We start from the raw sequence: 17,514 nt of genomic DNA, 5'->3' as shown, positions 1-17,514 counted from the left end.
AGGGTACAGATGCCTGAACTACAAAGAACTTCAAACTAGAGAAAATTCTCTAACCCTGTCTAGTTTTAAAACATCTTAATATTTCAGTTGCATTTTCTATGGCAAACATCTACCAATGTTCTATTTTTCAATTACTGGGCCTCAGAAAAGAGATGGCCCTGTTAAAAACATTACAGCATCATCTCCTTGGGTAACCCAGGGGAAAATAAAATCACCTAGTGCCTTAAGGTTTTCGTTCAGAGATTTTTTGTTTATTTTGTCCTTTTAATATTTTGTACACAAGTTCATTTCCATATTAAATGAAGTTAATGTGTGGAAATGGGTAGAATTCTGCTCCTCTGTATTTCCACAGCTTCCACCAGCTGTTCTTTTCTTTAGAACTTCTAATAATGAAAAAGTGACACCCTGATACCTAATGTACCTTCCTCCAGCAGGATATTCAGCTATAGAACACACCTTCCCTTCAAATCCTACTGCATTAATTTCTACTTGTGGTGCTTTGAAAGAACCTAACACACTTTCAATTCCAGGTGCAGTACAAGCAGTTAGAGAAGAAAAGGAACAACTTCCAAAACACAGCAAGCAAACACAGAAATCAGATGAATAAGCACCAAGCCATATAGATCATTTTTGCCCAGATTTACTTTGACATATGACAGAAATTTAACCACTGTCTCAGTCTTTAAAGAAACGCAGACTTCAAGATGTTTTTAAAAAATATTTAAATCTAATACCAGAAGTATTTTAATTCTGAAGTTATTAGTATTAAGATATGTACAATGATCAGTCAGCTGGGATAAATATGCAAAGTTTTAACACAACCTGAAGAAAGATTTATCATCTTTACTATGAGAAGTCCGTGCTCTACTTATTTAAGTTTAACAAAGTGAACCATTTCCAAGATTTCCCAACTAGATCTATTTACCTTAGGCCACATGCATACGTAAACACTTTAAACAACACCATCAAACCATTTCGCAAGCATTCACGCTCAGCTGCAACACAAATCCCTGCTGGCATGATGTTATCACTGTACAGTCACAAGTGTAAGCAATTCCAAAATTACCTAAAAGTGACTGACTCTAAAATATAGCAACACCTAACTAGCAGTAAAAGTGCTGAAGAAGACAATACCTGCAGCTTCTCTTGGTTGGTAGTTCGGATGATGGAGGTCAGGATATCTGGCAGAGCTTCTCTGGGCAGATTGTCCAGGAGGCGCCGGAGCTTTGCGACTGCAGGCACGGACATATCCAGCATCTCAACCAGCTACAAGACACAAGGAACACCGCTAATGGCTGCTGGGCTCCTTCTGGAATGATCTCAGTGCCTCTCAGACCTAAACGCAACCGTGTCTTTCAGTGTGAAGCATGTCCAGGTAGTTTGCCAAAAAGCTACTGAAACAAGTTCACCAAAAGTTCACAGATGAGACACTAACCCAGCATAGAGCACCAAGACTTTGAGCTTTCTGCTTGTTTCAGAAGTTCAAAAGTATCATCATTGTTTGCAGCATTTTTTTCAATACATACATCTCCTATTTCCCCCACGCACCCTGATAAAAAACTTCCCCATGACACTTTTTCAATACGCCTTTTAAATTCTCATTCACTATACTTCTTTCATATATATTTTCTTATATCTCTGTAAAAATGGATCAAATCTTTTACTAGAACGTATCTATAGTATTGCTATGTATGAAACACCAACTTATCATAGCACCAACACAAGCAATTGCACAAGATTCAGCTGCAATGAGCTGTGTGGACACCCTGCAACTTGGCACAGAAACCTCAAGCTGTAACAGTAACATTTATTTTATAGCACAAATACTGAAACTCTACTAGTCGTTGAAAAATGTAGGAACTGGAAAAACAGAAGGGCAGATAGAAAACAAGCATACCTAAGTATACCCACAGGTTATGTGACACACAAGGTTAAACAAATTACCTGTACTGCATACTTGTAGAATTGCTCTGACAGCTCTCCAAGCTCCTCCTCAGATTTATGGCCATTAGTGAACTGCTCAAGTCGATCTAACTGCTGCACTTCAGCAATGGGATAGGGCTTCTCCTTCAGCAGCTGCAGGATCTGGAACCGGCAGAGGCCTGTCACCAGCAACGTGTAATGCGGCTTGGGCCAATTGCTACCAACCACCTGAACTGCCAAGGCAGCAGTGCCAATCCTGAAAACAGATCAAATCTTGTATTATCTGTCACCTTCCACAGAACATTTTGTGTGCTCCCTGTCAGAGGCAATCAAGCTGTAGGCTGCAAGACCCTGATGGCTCATAGTTCCTATTGTGAAATGAAATCAAATTATCCAATTCCCTTTATAACACAGATTACAAAACCGAACCCTAAAACCTGAATACAAATAAGTTGACTGAAAAATGAAGTAAGGTACTGTAATAGTAGTCATGCAAATTAGAAAGATAAGTAATTTTTTCATAATGGATCTGGCTGTGGACAGGCACACTGACATTTCTGCTTAAGCAATATGCACCGGCAAATGGGAGTGTCTGTAAGCGACAGTTCTTCCCAGCCTTGAACCGAATCAATATTTTAGATCACCAGACCTCTTGAAGCAGATTTACAACAGAAGTTATTTTCTTGCAACATCTGACTAAGTCCACTGATAAATAAAGTTCGGAGAGTAAGGGTTACATCATGCTAGTTTCACCAGACAGAAATACAATTTGTTTTTATTTTATGGGAACTAAGTCAATATCCGTGTTACCTATTAGGTGAAAAATCCTATGGTTAACAGCTGCGACAGCCCTAGAGCTGCGTTCTTTCGTCTTATTTTGCTCGGCCACCTCAGCCTCTTTTCAAACTTCCCCTCCGGCCAGCCCGTCCCCGGCACCTCGCCCGCTGGGTCGGTTGTGCGACCAGGCTCCTGCGAGGGCAGAGGCGCTTCCCGGGGCCGGCGGAGCCGGGCGGCCCCGCGGGGTGACCCCACGGCGAGCCCCGGCCGGGGAGGCCGTGCCGGGCTCCGGGGTGCCCGCAGGCCGCGAGGGCGACAGGAGAGCCGGGCCGAGCCGCACCTGTGCAGGTTGGGCAGGTCGTCGCAGTCGGAGGTGGGGTCGCTGGTGTTGGGGATGACGCCGATGATGGTGCTCCGCAGCGAGGTGCCCTTCAGCAGCCGGCTGCGCACCAGCTGCATGTTGCGCGGCGAGTCCACGCTGGTGCGCATGGTGGAGCCGGGCAGCAGCACGCTCTCGTGCGTGAGCAGCAGCGGCAGCCGGGTGGGGATCTGGATAGCGCTGCCCGCCGCCATGGCTGCTCGCGACCCTCGCCCTGCCCGCGCCCCTCACGCCGGCCCCGCCGCCATGGCAGCCCGGCCCCTCACGCGCCGCGGCCCCGCCTCCTACGGGCGCCGGCAGGGACCGGCCGCGCGCGCCCCGCCCTGCGCCCCCTGCCGGCGGCGGCCGCGCTGCCCCCGGCCCGGGCCCGGCCCCGAATCGGCCCCATCGCTCCCGAATCGGTCCCATCGCTCCCGAATCGGTCCCATCGCTCCCGAATCGGCCCCGCCGGCCCCGAATCTGTCCCGCCGGCCCCGAATCTGTCCCGCCGCTCCCGAGGCGCTCCCGCCGCTCTTACTGCCGCTCCCGGGGCCTCTCGGGTCCGGTCTCCTTGCAAACACCGAGCCGAGCCCGTTCCCCTTCAGCCCCCCGAGGCCGCTCAGCCGCCGGCAGGTGTCAGGCTGGCACTGGCAATGGGTGCGGGCTGAGCGCTCTGAAGCAGTGCGAAGGACTCCCGCACTGGAGAGAGAGCGTGTGACAAATCGTCTGTTGAGTGGGACGGTTACGTGGTGAAATCCCCCTTTTTGTCGGTTTTTACACAATTCTGCTCTCCTGCATCCGTGCTCCGGGTCGAAGGGCTCAGCATCCTGGTTCAGAGCCACAGAATCGTTCGGGCTGGAAGGAGCTCTGGAGATCACCCAGTCCCACCCCCTGCCAAGGCAGGGTCACCTGGCGCAGGTGCCACAGGAACGCGCCCAGGTGGGTTTGAAATGTCTCCAGAGGGGGACACCCCACGCGCTCCCTGGGCAGCTGTCCCAGGGCTCTGCCCTCCATGGGAAGCAGTTGTTCCTCCTGCTGAGGAAGCGCAGGTGAGCGCGGGTGTCCTTCCCTGTGCTCCGGGGAGCCTCGAAGCGGAGGGAGGAGGCGCAGGACCTGACATCTCCCTGCGGGGGCCCCAAGGGCAGCGAGGAGCAAAGCCCATCTGGTGCTCTCCGTTCCCAGCCCATTCCCAGCCTGGCTGCCTGCGCTCACACCCGGGAATTCAGCAGCCCTGGAGGCACCAGCCAGGCCACAGCTCACTGGGACAGTGAGCCAAAACAGCCCAGGTGAAAGGGCTCCAAGCACTGAGGCCCTGTGGAGAGTTCAGACAAAAATGTGTAGAAACTTTCCTTTTTATTTTTTCCCCCGTTGGTAAATGAGGTGCAATATCAAAATTGCATAATGCAGTGAGCTACGTTAGCCAATCTCTTGTTAATCACTGCCTTGCATGATTCCTGCTGAACAAAGGTAATCCTGTACAGAGGGGAAATCACAGTAGCAGCAAACTGACAATTTGAAATGCAAAAGGATAGCTGCAGTTAAAACCTCACTTAATCATGGGGTTTATTAAAACCTTCATCTGATGGTTTACTGGAAAATGCAAGGTAATAGGTTATATGGAAATACCAACAATCTATTTAAATGCAAGAAGTTATTACAGCTGAGAAAAATATCTTCTAAAGCTACCACCTCAGGTACCTTAGAAAGAAGCTGGAATTTAATATACTATTCAACATGACATTTAGAAAACATTAATATAAAAGGGCACATAACACATGTGGAAAGTGTTTTGTGAATTTCCCAATGTTAAATATAATTACTCTGTAAACATATGTTCAACACTTACAAATGTTTAAGCATCTCTAACTATATTTGTTTGGAATGTGAACACAAGCTAAACCTAAAGGTTAAATATTTGCTCATCATGTTTATTGAGTAATTTTCTCAGTCTGAGTATTTTGATTAAAAAGAATCTACAAATGGCATCATGTTCATTCTGCAGACTACCGCTTTCTACTTCCTTCAGAGATGACTGGTATCTGTCATCATTAACAATAGTTTCTTAATTAATTCTGGAGCTGTATCAAAAAATCTCAATTATTATAATTCATTTTAAAGTACTTTCCATTTTTCCTGAACAACTCTTAATATCCAGGGCTGTGTTTTACTGTGTGTGCTAAGCAATACTACAGGGTCACATCCTGATTATGATGTCGAGATGGTACTGGATCCCCCAAATTGTATTTTGCTTAAATACAAACAGATCACATTTGAGCAACAACCTTTCAGAATGCTTTTCTAGACTAGCTGAACATTTCTTGACACCTGGAGAAGCAGTGTAGCAGTAAGCATTAAGATATGCCTCCAACTTGGGGAATATAAGATTAAAAGGGACAGTTGTCACATGGTCTGACCTCCTCTAACTCTCACCAGCAACTTCTGCATCAAGTCCATAGTTTTTGACTTACACTGTATTTCAAAGGCATTCAGCCTTGGTTATGAGGGACTGCAAGAGAACACCTACCACCTCTATGGGTGTGCTGTTCAGTAGTTGATTACCTGGGTAACATTTGCACCTTGCAAATTTTACTTGTACCCTTGGTTCCAGAGACTGGCTTCTGTTGTACCCAACAGACTGAAGAGTTTCCTACTATAATAAAAATCATTCCTCAGTGACCACAACCAGCGCTCCGTGATTGAGTCATGGCTTAACTTTGAGCTTCTCTTTCTCATTTTTTAAATAAAGTCTCATCCTTCTTAAAATGTGGGTAGCCTATAACTGCAGTAATCATCTTGCAAATGTTATATAAATGTCATATAATACTTAGTGTTTCCATTCAATGTTCCCTGCCTGTGAAATCCTGTGTGAAGGTTGTTTGGCTACAGCCCCACTTCACACAGCTCAGGTAGTCCTGCTTTGGTCTGGTGCAGCTCAAGCCTGGCTGAAGGAGATGGGTGTCAGTGCAATGGGGTGAAGACAGGAACCACTCTACCAGATGGTCTAGTGCACCTGTGCTCCCCAGTTCATAAATCTGTGTCCTGCAGGGTCCCCTGCTTCCCCTCTCTGAAGCTGGACTGACACAACAGCTGGACCCCACAGAATTTTCATTGATAGAACAGCTGGGCACTGTTTTAGGTCCCAGTTAAGCATGTAAACAGTGCTTACTCATTTAATGTGCTTCAGAGACTGACAGGAGAGCCATGCTCTTCCTGAGCTCCTCGGGAGACCATACTAAGGGTTTTGCAATAATGATCTTCTCAAGACCTATTTCTTTAAAAAGGATTGCAATTCACAGATATCTATATTTTATGCCTGTAAAACTCATATACATTTTCCTCTCCCCCCACCTCTGCATTATTTCCTCTGTTTACACAAACAGAAGAGAGAGCTCAGTATTTCCAAAAACCAAGACCAAGCTACCTCACAGTGAAGACTTGAGGTTAATATGTTTGAGATTAAAGCTCAGTAGTTTTCTTCTGAGATGTGCACACACTTCTCTTCTGCCCCCTCACTGGCACTCTTCAAAGCTCTCAAGCCCTCTGCAGCTATTTTATAAAACAAGATTCTCAGTCTGTCATCAGACTTTCCCTTTCTCATACTGCTTCTATTTTGTACTCACAGATTGTTTGATGCAGTGATGTTTTTTAGGAACTATTTCTCTCCAGTCTCAACTGCTATGTCTATAAATCAAAAAGAAAAAAGTTTTCCCATTTTCTTTTCAAATTCTCTCTCTCCTGTGTGAAAACTTAAGAGCCTCTCTTAACAATTACATAATCTAGCTCTAAATCAAACAAAACCATTTTTCTTAAAGATGCTGTGAAAATATGCTTTGAATTGGCTCAAGGTCTGTTTCTATACATCAGTTAATATGAGATATTCAATAAGGACTATACAAGCGTGGTGCAATATGAAGAATTAACTGTCAGGATTTTGAAATGCATGTTATGATAAAACTGGCATTTTGTATCTTCTGAGGTGAGAGATTATATGGTTGCATGGTCTGTGCACAGATGGACTTCATAACTTCTCTGTTCATTAGATTATTTTCCTCAATAATATTTCCTCCAACCCAGATGCTTCCTCCCATCTTGGCGTGCATCACAAATACATCAAAAATCTTTAAAATAACATAATTAGGAAGGAGGTTTATGTAAAGCTATTGAAAGGATGTAATAATATAACTGAACTGCATTTTGAGTGCATTTATTTTAATGTCCAACTTTTTTACTCAGTGTAAGACTGAAGTGGAAGTTTTTTAATCTGTTTTTTAAATGTAGTCTTTGTTATTATTTGCATCCTCAATCACTCCTCCTTTGCACAAAAGAATTTGGTTTTTTTCAGATCCTGATTGATTAAAAAGCTCCAGTTGGTTATGTAAGAACGGCACATGGAGCACACGCAGGAGTTGCTGGCAGCACTTTACTGACTAACAGAGTGAGAGACCTTTCAGACATTGCTGAAGCTCTGCGTAGGATTCTTTATGGCAACTGTAAAATGCGTTTTAGGAGCAAGTGCTAACAGACCTCACCAGAGCAGCTGAACTTAAAGGCTTAAACTTTTATTCAAAAGTATGAGTGAACTCCGAGAAAGGGACAGTGGGAGGTACACTGGAAGAGGAATTCAAAATTACTGTTAAAATTTGAAATTTGAGTTAGAATAGCATGGGGCAGAGAGAGTTCTCGCCTGCTTGCCTAACCAGATTTTCACACCAGATATATTCATACCACAAAAAAAATAAGGATTCAGAGGAACTTCTATAGGATAGAAAACATCCATGGGAAATTAAAGGAATGCCATCAGTAGAGCTGAGAGCTGTGCTGATGAGGATACAGCTGAAGGAATTGAAAAGGAATTTCACTCACACCTAGTTTTGCTGCACACAATACCATACTACCTGGAATATATTTATTTTTTCTCTTTAATCTGCATACTGCCAAATCAGCCTTTTTAGAGAACTGCTAGTAAGAGATAAAAATATGTTCCCTTAGTATAATGCAAATGAATGAAAGAGCTGAAAAGGCTACATTTGAGGCTCAGATATATTTGGTAAGGTTTTGTAAGCCTAACCCTCCTTTTTTTCAACCTCATAAAGTGGAAAAAATTTTGCCACCAAAGAAGAGAAGTATGGAAAATAGTGGAGTTATTGCCACAGCTTATTGAAATAAATACTCTTCCAAGTCAAACTCAATCATATTTGTAGTCAATATTTTAGTGAATCAACAGTTTGAAAGAGCTGCAGCATCACATTTTCATGTCCCTCTTACCCAAGGGACCATTTTCTTTCCCATTGTTCAAATGAAATTTGCTGAGTGACCTAAAAAATGCGTGCAAATGTTCTGAAGTAATTTTAGGGTCTGAACTTACAGAAAGTCCACACAGATTGTGGGATGGAGCCCAGAATTATTCCATAGACATAAGCACTGTAAAGTTTGGGAATGAACAGGAGTTTTGCTTTTTCTCCTTAGCAACTGGATAGACTGCCTGGTCTGAATTTAGTTACTCTGCTGAGTTTCCAGCAGTTTGAGAGGATATTAACTGCACACTGTAGGTCAATCAATTCAAGAATGTTTTCCTACCTGATCCCTTTCAAATCTGCAGGATAATGATTCTCTACCTGAATCATGACCTACTCTGCTTTCAGTTATTCAAATTTTATCAATGTTATTCAATTGTTCAGAGGCAAAACCCTTAAAAACTAAAGTTAATAGAAGCAATTACCTATCTCTGAATTAGCAAAATAATCCTTCTCATTCTTTGCTGTTGTACCTGCAGTCTGCATTCAGCAGGGGCTGTGTTACACAGTCACCCAACCCTTCAGTGCCAGTTTGACCACAATGTAAACTGAAGGGAGTCATTAGCCAAAATGCTATCCATCATTTCATCTTCAAAAATATTTTTAAGTTGCCAAATATTATAAATATTGTTCCAGCCACTGCATTGATTTAAAGCCACTGAGTAATCAAAACTGTGTACTCCCTGAGGATGTTCCAGGAAATTATATACTAGAAACAATTTCCTCTCTAATATAGTTGTGGAAATTCAGGTCAGGTAGCCACTGACCTCATTGTCTGAAATTCTGAAATCTCCACAGCACAAACATGTAATGTGTACATGGCAACAACACTGCTGCTTTGTGCTGATTTCTCTAATGTACATAAATCAAGTTAAACCAATCATATTTTTCATAGAAATTATTGTGTTAGCTAAGCACAACAGCATCTACAGTTCTACATTTTTCCCCTGTTGGCCCTCTTGTAGAATATTATGATAGAGAAAATACAAAACATGGCAGATAAAGGTACATTTGTTTTTACCTATCGCCTCTTCGTAAAACTTTCATGTGTGCAAACTTATTTTCAGTACATATTATAAAAACTAAAAATCCTTACCAGTTCCAAGAATCCTGGGAGTCTTGCCAAAAACTGCTGTAAATAAAAATACAGATAAAAGAAAGACTTAGAATCTTAGACAATCTCAGAATTTATAGACTTTATAAAGTCTATGATAAATAGCTGAGAATGTTTTGTGATTTACAAATATGAGATTTACTAAGTCACTGTGATGTGCATAATTTGCTCAAGCTGGACAGATATTGTAGCTTCATGACAAAGCATGAAGCACACTTCAGAACTGACCTCAGTAAAGAGTCTTCCATTTAATTAGCAGTTCCTCTGGTACCATCCAAGACAGCAAGACATGTTACCAAAATGACTTCTGTCTCTAATTCAATTCTTTATTTTGGGATTATTTCTTCAGGATAGGAAGAAGAAAACACAATCCTGAATGCATTTCAAAATGGACTACAAATTAAGAGATGAAAAAACAACCTTGATTTCCCCACACCTCTGCATAGATCTTGACATTTTACTCCACTTCGTTCTCCTCACAGTCATTTGCTTTTATGGCCTTTTTTGCCAGAGAGACAAACAATCTCTGTTGATTTATCTAGTCACCTCTGGAAAGCATTAATATTAATAGAGTGAAAACATGTCAAGCAGGTTCCTTTACACATAAGGAATTTCCCCCTGAATTATGGAAATGCAGAAGAGGAGAGATAGCAATGCTGGGCTTTTTGTGTTCATTTATAAGCTGTTTAGGAAGGGAGGAGCACATTTTCTGTCAATTGCACTGGAGAAAGCCCAGCAGGTCCGATTGTGGCATGCAAATATTAATGGCAGCAGTGGCTTTGTTCTCATCTGTGCAGTCCAGAGCAGATGGAATGGCTGTGCCGTGCACATTCCAGAGGAGTGCAAGAGGCACAGCACTGAGAACTCTCACCCAGCACTGCCTGCTCTGCTGCTGCCACTGATAACCAAAGACTCTGTTGCTAAATAAAAATGTCTAATAATGGACTTCTGGCTAGCTTTTTAAAAGTTAGACACAGATTAATATCTCTCTTTGCTACCAACCTCTTGTTTATTGGTTGGGAGTTTTTTTACAAAATGTTTGGAATTTATATTTGAATTTTTAAAAAGCAGTTTCCACATAGAAACAGATGAAAAGCCTGACTGTGTTATTGCAAATGCAGGGAGTATTCTCTTCAGCCTCATCTGTTTCAACATAAATATTTATAAATAATACCTATACTCGATTAATAAAATAATTATAATATGAATCAAAATGTCCAACAGTAGGTGGCACATGTATTATGTGCAGTGTGAGTAGTTCACCATCTTTCTTTCTCATTTAATCCCACAATGGGTTTTAAAACATTTACAGCACAATTGGTGCAAAGCAAATACTTGACATAATTTAAGGGGATAATTATTTTTAATTCTAAATTGCTACATGTAGGAAGAACACAAGAAACAGCAAGCAAGCCTTTCAGGAAATATTAGGCTATACAAAATTATCTGGCAAAACCTGGTGACAGCAGATACATTACAAATGCGTAAGTTAAAAATTAACCAAACTGACATGTTTTGATTCTTTCTTGCCTCATTTTTGGTTTGATCAGCTATTTCAAATAGGTAGCTGCACCAGGCTGATGATTATAATCTCAGCCTCCACAATTTCAAGTGGAATAGAATCTTCCATGGGAAAAAAAATGAGGCCACAAACAAAAAACTAATAAAATCATGTCCTATGAACACTAATAGGAAAAAAAAAAAAAAAAAAAAAAAAAAAAAAAAAAAAAAAAAAAAAAAGAAAGAAAGATAGCAGTCTTTTCCTATTTCATCTAGGAAATATTTTATTTGGGAAATTGAGGGTGGAATATTCAAATATCTTTTGGTATCAGAAAGTCTCAGACCTGCTTCACCAAAGAAAACCTCACATTTATTTATTGCATAGTCAGTATTCTACCTGTTGCATCAAGGGCTTTGTTCAAATATTCATTGTCTGGTCTACTCCATGACAAAGAAATGCTTTCAGACATGCTGGATTTCTAGGTTTCAGGAGCACTTTATCATTTAAAACCTGGAAGAAAAAAGACAAGAGGCAGGATTTCTTGTCAAACACTATGATTCTAATGCTGGAACTATGTAAGTTCTTTATACTTTTCTTCAGAATGGTGATTTAGTGAAAACAATCTGACAGGTTTGTTGAATATTTGAAAATCAGTTAAATATGTGAAAATCGTAACACTTCAAAATAAACAGCATAAATAGAGAAAAAGTAAACAGTACAGCATTAATAACCTGACTTTTCCCCATCCTATTATAATTTACACGTTCTAATGTAAATTAATGTCAGTTTGGCAATAAAAATACCAACTCCAGTGCCATAGGTGGGATGAAATTCCAAGAGTAGAAAGTATAATCAGGTGGGGGTTTTTCCCTTCCCAGTGATGATTAGGTTAAAGTATAACACTCCTTCTCTATGTTCTAAACCACTCAAAGACCAAGTTCCAGGGCCAGCAGCCTCTGAACTGCAGAGTAAGCTCAGCTTTGAGCAGGATAAATCTCAGTCTTGTGCTATAATCATTGTTCTCCAAACCAGAAATTTGCTGCAGAAATGTCATCAGTGGTTTCACTGTTATTTCACTGTTATGGCTTTTCAGTGGTTTATAGCCCAACAAATCTCTTTCAAGGAGAAAGAATGATGTGACTTGAACATGAATTTAGCAGTCTGAAACACATAATTGGCTGCTGGACCATTACCATAACAATTATAAATGGCACAACATTAACTAGAAGGAAATGTCTGGATATGTGCTCTCAGAGTCACCAACACTAGATCTCCTTCAATAAATATTTAATATTTTCATTTTAATTATGATTTACTATTTGATTTAATATTTAATTAACATAATTAATATTTATGAGAACTGGAAAGAACTGTATTGTGCTTCGATCAAATATGCACATGATCTAAAACTCTGTGGAGGAAAAGGATACGGCACTTGATGAACTGAATTATGGTGACAGGGATGCACGAGGAGCCAGTTATGGAACAGTGGGATTTCTGCAGTGTTTGTAAATATAGGTGTGTGTATGTCTAGATCACTATGAACTCCCTGTTTGTATACCTGTACACACACCTACACACCTGTATGCATGCACAATTTAATTGTTAAAACACAGCTTCGGAACAAGTTGACCTTAATTACAGTTTAAAGACTCCTGAGCAGAGAATTCTGCCTAAACAAATGAGGTAATGTAAGTAAAATAAAAAGGCTGGGGGCTAAATTCCAAAGCACAACTGGGGAAAAAAATCTCACTGATTCCAGCTAGAATCTACACAATCCAGACACTGAAGGGATGTTTTTAGGCATAGTGAGGACGGAGCAAAACACTGAAAGGCAAGAGGGACAGGAAATAAGGACATCCTAACTGAGCAGCAAGACAAAAAAGGTTGTAAATTTTTTTTTGTCCAGTAAGTAGACTTTTCAGAAGTTTCAGACTTCAGGCAGAGACCTGAAGAGCAAGTCCCTAGAGCAAAACCAAACTAAAATATAAATATTAGTTTTTCTTCATCTAGTTTTTCTTCTAGACCTTGGAAAACTAAAACAACCTAACCACGGGGAGTGAATAAGGATCTTGTAACACAGTAACAATAGGAATAACAATACCAAACAAGCAACCATTTACAGCTGAAATATATCTATGTATGTATGTATGTATGTACATATGTACTGCAAAATGGGCATACAGAGATTTATGGTACAGCTGCACAAATAGCGTAGAGGAAAACATCTACAAGCAGTAAAATCTGCACAGAAGACAAAGCATGTAGAGCAGGCAGGAAGATGTCCAGGGAAACCAAATTTATCCTGCAGAAAAAGTGTCTCATCAAACCAAAGTGATCCTGCGGAGTAAGGAAGAAATATGCCTGGCAAAACCAGAATTCCAAGACAACAAAGTATAAACGAGTATGACAAGGCATTGTGGGAAAAAGAAAGCATTAAGGGCAGACGAACAAGTGCAGGGGGCAAAAAAATATCCTCCTTCAGTTCCAGCTTTTCTTGCTGAAGAGCTTTCACCCCTGATTTCTGCAAGTGAGACCATCAAGGATTGTCAGTGCTGACCATACGGGACTGAGCCATGGGCTTTCTTCCACTGGTATTTTATGGGAAAGGTAAGGAGTCAGACACTGGACATGTGTTGATAATGACTGACAGCAATTAAGAACTAACCACTGCTCATGTTGTATTGTTACTGGATATGAATGCAATAAATTGTTGCTTTGAAATTGGCCTTGTTTACTGGCACTCTGTAAACATTCTCTTCACCATGGCCTCTAATACCCTGATACATGCAAAGATGCTATGTATGTACACACACGTGTATATATTCTGTTGGAACATTTTCTGTATTTATCTCCAAAGATAACATTTTGTCATGACTGGAAAAAAATCCCAGGGAGTTTGTCACCAGGTTTAAATAGGCACTTAAAAAAATTTAAAAGCTACTTATAATTTTTGCTCCAAAGAATAATCTGAACAAGACAAGAAACTCTGGAAATGGAATGTTAACAGAATGACTAATTCAGCACCACGTAAGGCAGATGGACAAGAGCTCTGTGCTTCAGAAATATGAACCTAGTTTAAAAATGATGACTCCTACCCCCACCACAGCAAACTAAGTTGCATCTGTAACGGAAAAATTAAATGCAGAAACAAACAGATGAAATGTCATTAGCTACAATATTATGGAAGTGTCTTAGCTTGCTTTTTTTTAAGTGGGTCAGTGTGTTGCCAAGATAATGTTTAGCCCCAACCTGAGCTGAGTTAAACTCAGAGAATATGACATTTCTGCCTTGTTGAAAGGTACCAGGAGTAGATGTCCTAATGCTCCGTGCATGCCCTGTAGCAGGATGAGGAGGACACGGGTTATCTAACAAATGCCAGTTTTCTTCAGAAAGGGGAGTTTCTGCTGGCTTAGAAGTAGCAGCCACTGGGAGGAAGCATCCACTGGAAGGAAGGGCTTCATTCATAGCCCCTGAATGTGACCTTCATTTACCATCACTGGTGTCTTCAAGCTGTTTTTCAGGCTCCTAAAAAATGCGTGCTGATCCCTGTCTGGAAGTGTCAAAAGGTCTTTATATGCTTCAGAACACATTCATTTTGGCAGTTAACAATTCTAAGGTCAGTCTGACAACCATAAAAGGAACTCAGTGAATACTTAATATCTTCTGTTTTCCCTTGAGCTGACTGTTAATCCAATGGATTAATCTCATCTGCTACATATTATTGGCTTTCACCCCTAATGATGAAAGGATATAGTCATAGCTGTTAGCTGCAAGAGTTTTGTGCTGTCCCCATTGTTTAACTTATTCTCCAAAAATCAAAAAATAGTTGGGAAGCACATAATGCATTTAAAATATAAAGGATAAGTAGAAGTTGTGCATTATATTGTACAGAAAAAACAAGAGAAAAAGACATAGAAGTAAAAAAGGTTTGCTTCAATCCTCCCCAAACATTATACAAGATGATCTAGTTTCTACCCATAATGAAAAAAAGCTATGAAAAATTCCTATCCAGATTCATAAATTTACATGTCCTGCCAGCCAAATCAGCATATGGTCCTAACCAAAATCCAGCAGAAGCTGCAAATGTTTTCTGTGCAACCTGAATCTGATCCAAAAGTCCTGGTTATGATTGGCATGAGTACCTGGGAATACTGTAATATTTATTTATAACCTTAAATTCATGTTCACTGCACTGTGAGGTCAGATGCTCAGAATTTTATAGTATCAAGTCCAAAGCTGTTTCTCATGCTAAAAACAGACATTCATTTCAATATTAGCACTCTGTGACTTCACTCCAGGACTTGGGGAAAAAAACCCAAATTATTTCATTTACTGTCTTGGTTTAATTTATGAGCCGGACACTCCAAAATAGGTTAGCTCCCATTTTAGTTTTATCCACTCTTTTTTTCACCAATAAAGAGGTGAATGTGAGTAGATATAAGAGAAAAATAACAGTTAACTCACAAGAAAATAAAAGAAAACGAAAGCGCAAGAGGCGAAACACAACTGATCATGAGTAGCTCCAAAGCTGCTGAAAGCTGCCGAACAAACCCGGCGGCAAAGCCCCTCCCAAGATGGCGCCCGCGTGTGGGGAGGCCGAGGGAAGATGGCAGACAAGTCCCACTGGGCTCAACCTTTCCCAGAACACAAAACCGGGAAGGCAGGAGCTTGTGGAGCAGCTCTGGCAGCAGAATGTGGGAATCTCCGGCAGTGCCTGGAGCTGCGGCTCCTCGGTGCGAGGCTCCCCGCGCCCCCCGGAGCCGTGGCGGTGTCTGCGCGGGGTCGGTGCTGCCGCTCGCGGCCCTCGGCAGCCACGCGCGGGCTCCAGCGCTGCCGCTGCGGCCGTTCCGGAGCCGTTGGGCTGCGGCGGGAGAACCGCTCTGCCCCGGCTCCTGAAGTGCCCAACAGCTCGGGCCCCGTACTGCCCACAGGCCTCGTGAAATTCACCCTGAAACTCCTTGGCTTCTCGGGTGGCTGCTGCTCCATCTAAAACGTGGCCAAAGCAAGCCCCTGCCAGGGAGAAGCCAAGAGAAGCGTGTGCCTCAAGCTGCCGCAGCTCTGCCGGCACCAGGGAAAGGTGGGAGGGCCCAGCATGGGGCCTTAAAGAGCATTAAACTTCATTTCCTGAGCGCCGGCTCTGTGAAAATGTGCTCTGTATGTTACTTCTGAAGACATCTTCCAATAAACCAGATGACAGTGCAAGAAATAAATTTTATTTCTGAATTTGTTTCCTACAAAAATGTCTTATACCATTTGGGTATTGGAAAAATTCCATCAAGTGTGTCACTTTTGAAACAAGGGAAATTTATTTATTTACAGATTCTAGCATCTTAAAAAAAGTACAGTCGGCAAACATTGAATCAAAACAAAGCTTTAATTGAGTAAAGTACTATGGATATTACAAAGAACAAGACTTTTAGTGGCTATCATAGCACATTTAGATAGCATTACATTTTCTACTTTAATAGTTCTAAGTTCTACATCCTATCTATGAACAACTTTATTCTTATAGTTATCTATGAACAACTAATATTCTTATTTTATTAAGATATTCTTAACAATATTCTTTACAATAGTCTTATATTCTATACTTAAAGGAAAACTTCTTAAACATCTAAAATACAATCTGGATTTAGAAAGGAAAAATATACAGACTAACAATGAATACTACTCTATTCCCTAGATTCAATCCTATGCATATTTAGTTAGCATTTCATTTGCTGCTTTAATAGAACTACTTCTTATTTATCAACAATTTTACTAATATTCTTATTCTCTAGACATAAAACGAAAAATTCTTGAGAATCTAAAATACAATCTGGTTTTGGTAAGGTGAAAACACACAGCCTGGGAATGAATACCAGTGTATTCCCTGGATGCGGTTCTGTCGCAAAGTTTCTTGCGGAAGGGCTTGGCAGATGCATTGATCATCTCTTTCATCCCCTCCTTCTCTGAATTCTGCATGTCCTTCCAGTCAAGACGCAGATCTGGAGACCTGACTTCATCCAGCTTGTCACTGTAGTCTGCTGTGGCATGCATCCTCTTCTTCCTCCTCCTCCTCCTCTTCCTTCTGGGCACGGCTGGAGTTTCTCCGCAGCCGTAGCCAGAGCCGCCCTGCCTGGGCAGCCAGTAGAAGCCAAAGAGCACAAGGAACATCTCTGCAGAGACCCAGAACCACCAGTGCTGGCAGACCGAGAGCAACAGGCTCCCCTGGGCGATTTCGGGCTCCTCCTGGTCGCTCTGCTCCATCCCCAGCAGCAGGGCCATCTCCTGGCGCTGCTCCTCGTGCCGGCGCAGGAGCTCCTCGGTGACCTTCACGGTCTGGTCATTCACCTGCAGCATATACTGGAGGACGCCCAGCATCACCGCGATTTGGGTGAAGGTGCCACCCATGGTCTGGAGAAGAGGGACAGAAGGGGCTCAGCAGGGCTGGGAGGGAGATGGCTCCTGGGGTAGTGGGGCAGGACGTGCAGGGCCCTGGGAACGGATGGGAGAGGTAGCTCAAGGGAAAGCTCAGGCCACATCCCTGCAACCCCACTGCAGG

At 41.8% G+C, this 17,514-nt stretch overlaps 1 protein-coding gene across 1 annotated transcript in view; it reads right to left on the bottom strand.

Annotated features, from left to right (window-relative positions):
* The window catches only part of LONP2 (lon peptidase 2, peroxisomal), a 36,025-nt gene extending 32,665 nt beyond the window's left edge, over nt 1–3,360 (bottom strand). Inside the window, exons 1-3 of the mRNA XM_038147885.1 lie at nt 3,041–3,360; nt 1,945–2,179; nt 1,135–1,266 (exon numbers count right to left, since the gene is read on the bottom strand). Coding sequence (XP_038003813.1) covers nt 1,135–1,266; nt 1,945–2,179; nt 3,041–3,273 — 600 coding nt within the window. The 5' untranslated portion in view covers nt 3,274–3,360. The remainder of the gene's footprint in view (nt 1–1,134; nt 1,267–1,944; nt 2,180–3,040) is intronic.
* Between the last annotated feature and the right edge of the window lie 14,154 nt (nt 3,361–17,514).

The sequence above is a fragment of the Motacilla alba genome, chromosome 11 (assembly GCF_015832195.1).
Source record: "Motacilla alba alba isolate MOTALB_02 chromosome 11, Motacilla_alba_V1.0_pri, whole genome shotgun sequence".
NCBI classification, from domain to species: Eukaryota; Metazoa; Chordata; class Aves; order Passeriformes; family Motacillidae; genus Motacilla; species Motacilla alba.
Note: the sequence above shows the minus strand (reverse complement) of the source record. Positions and strands in the feature narration are given on the sequence as shown.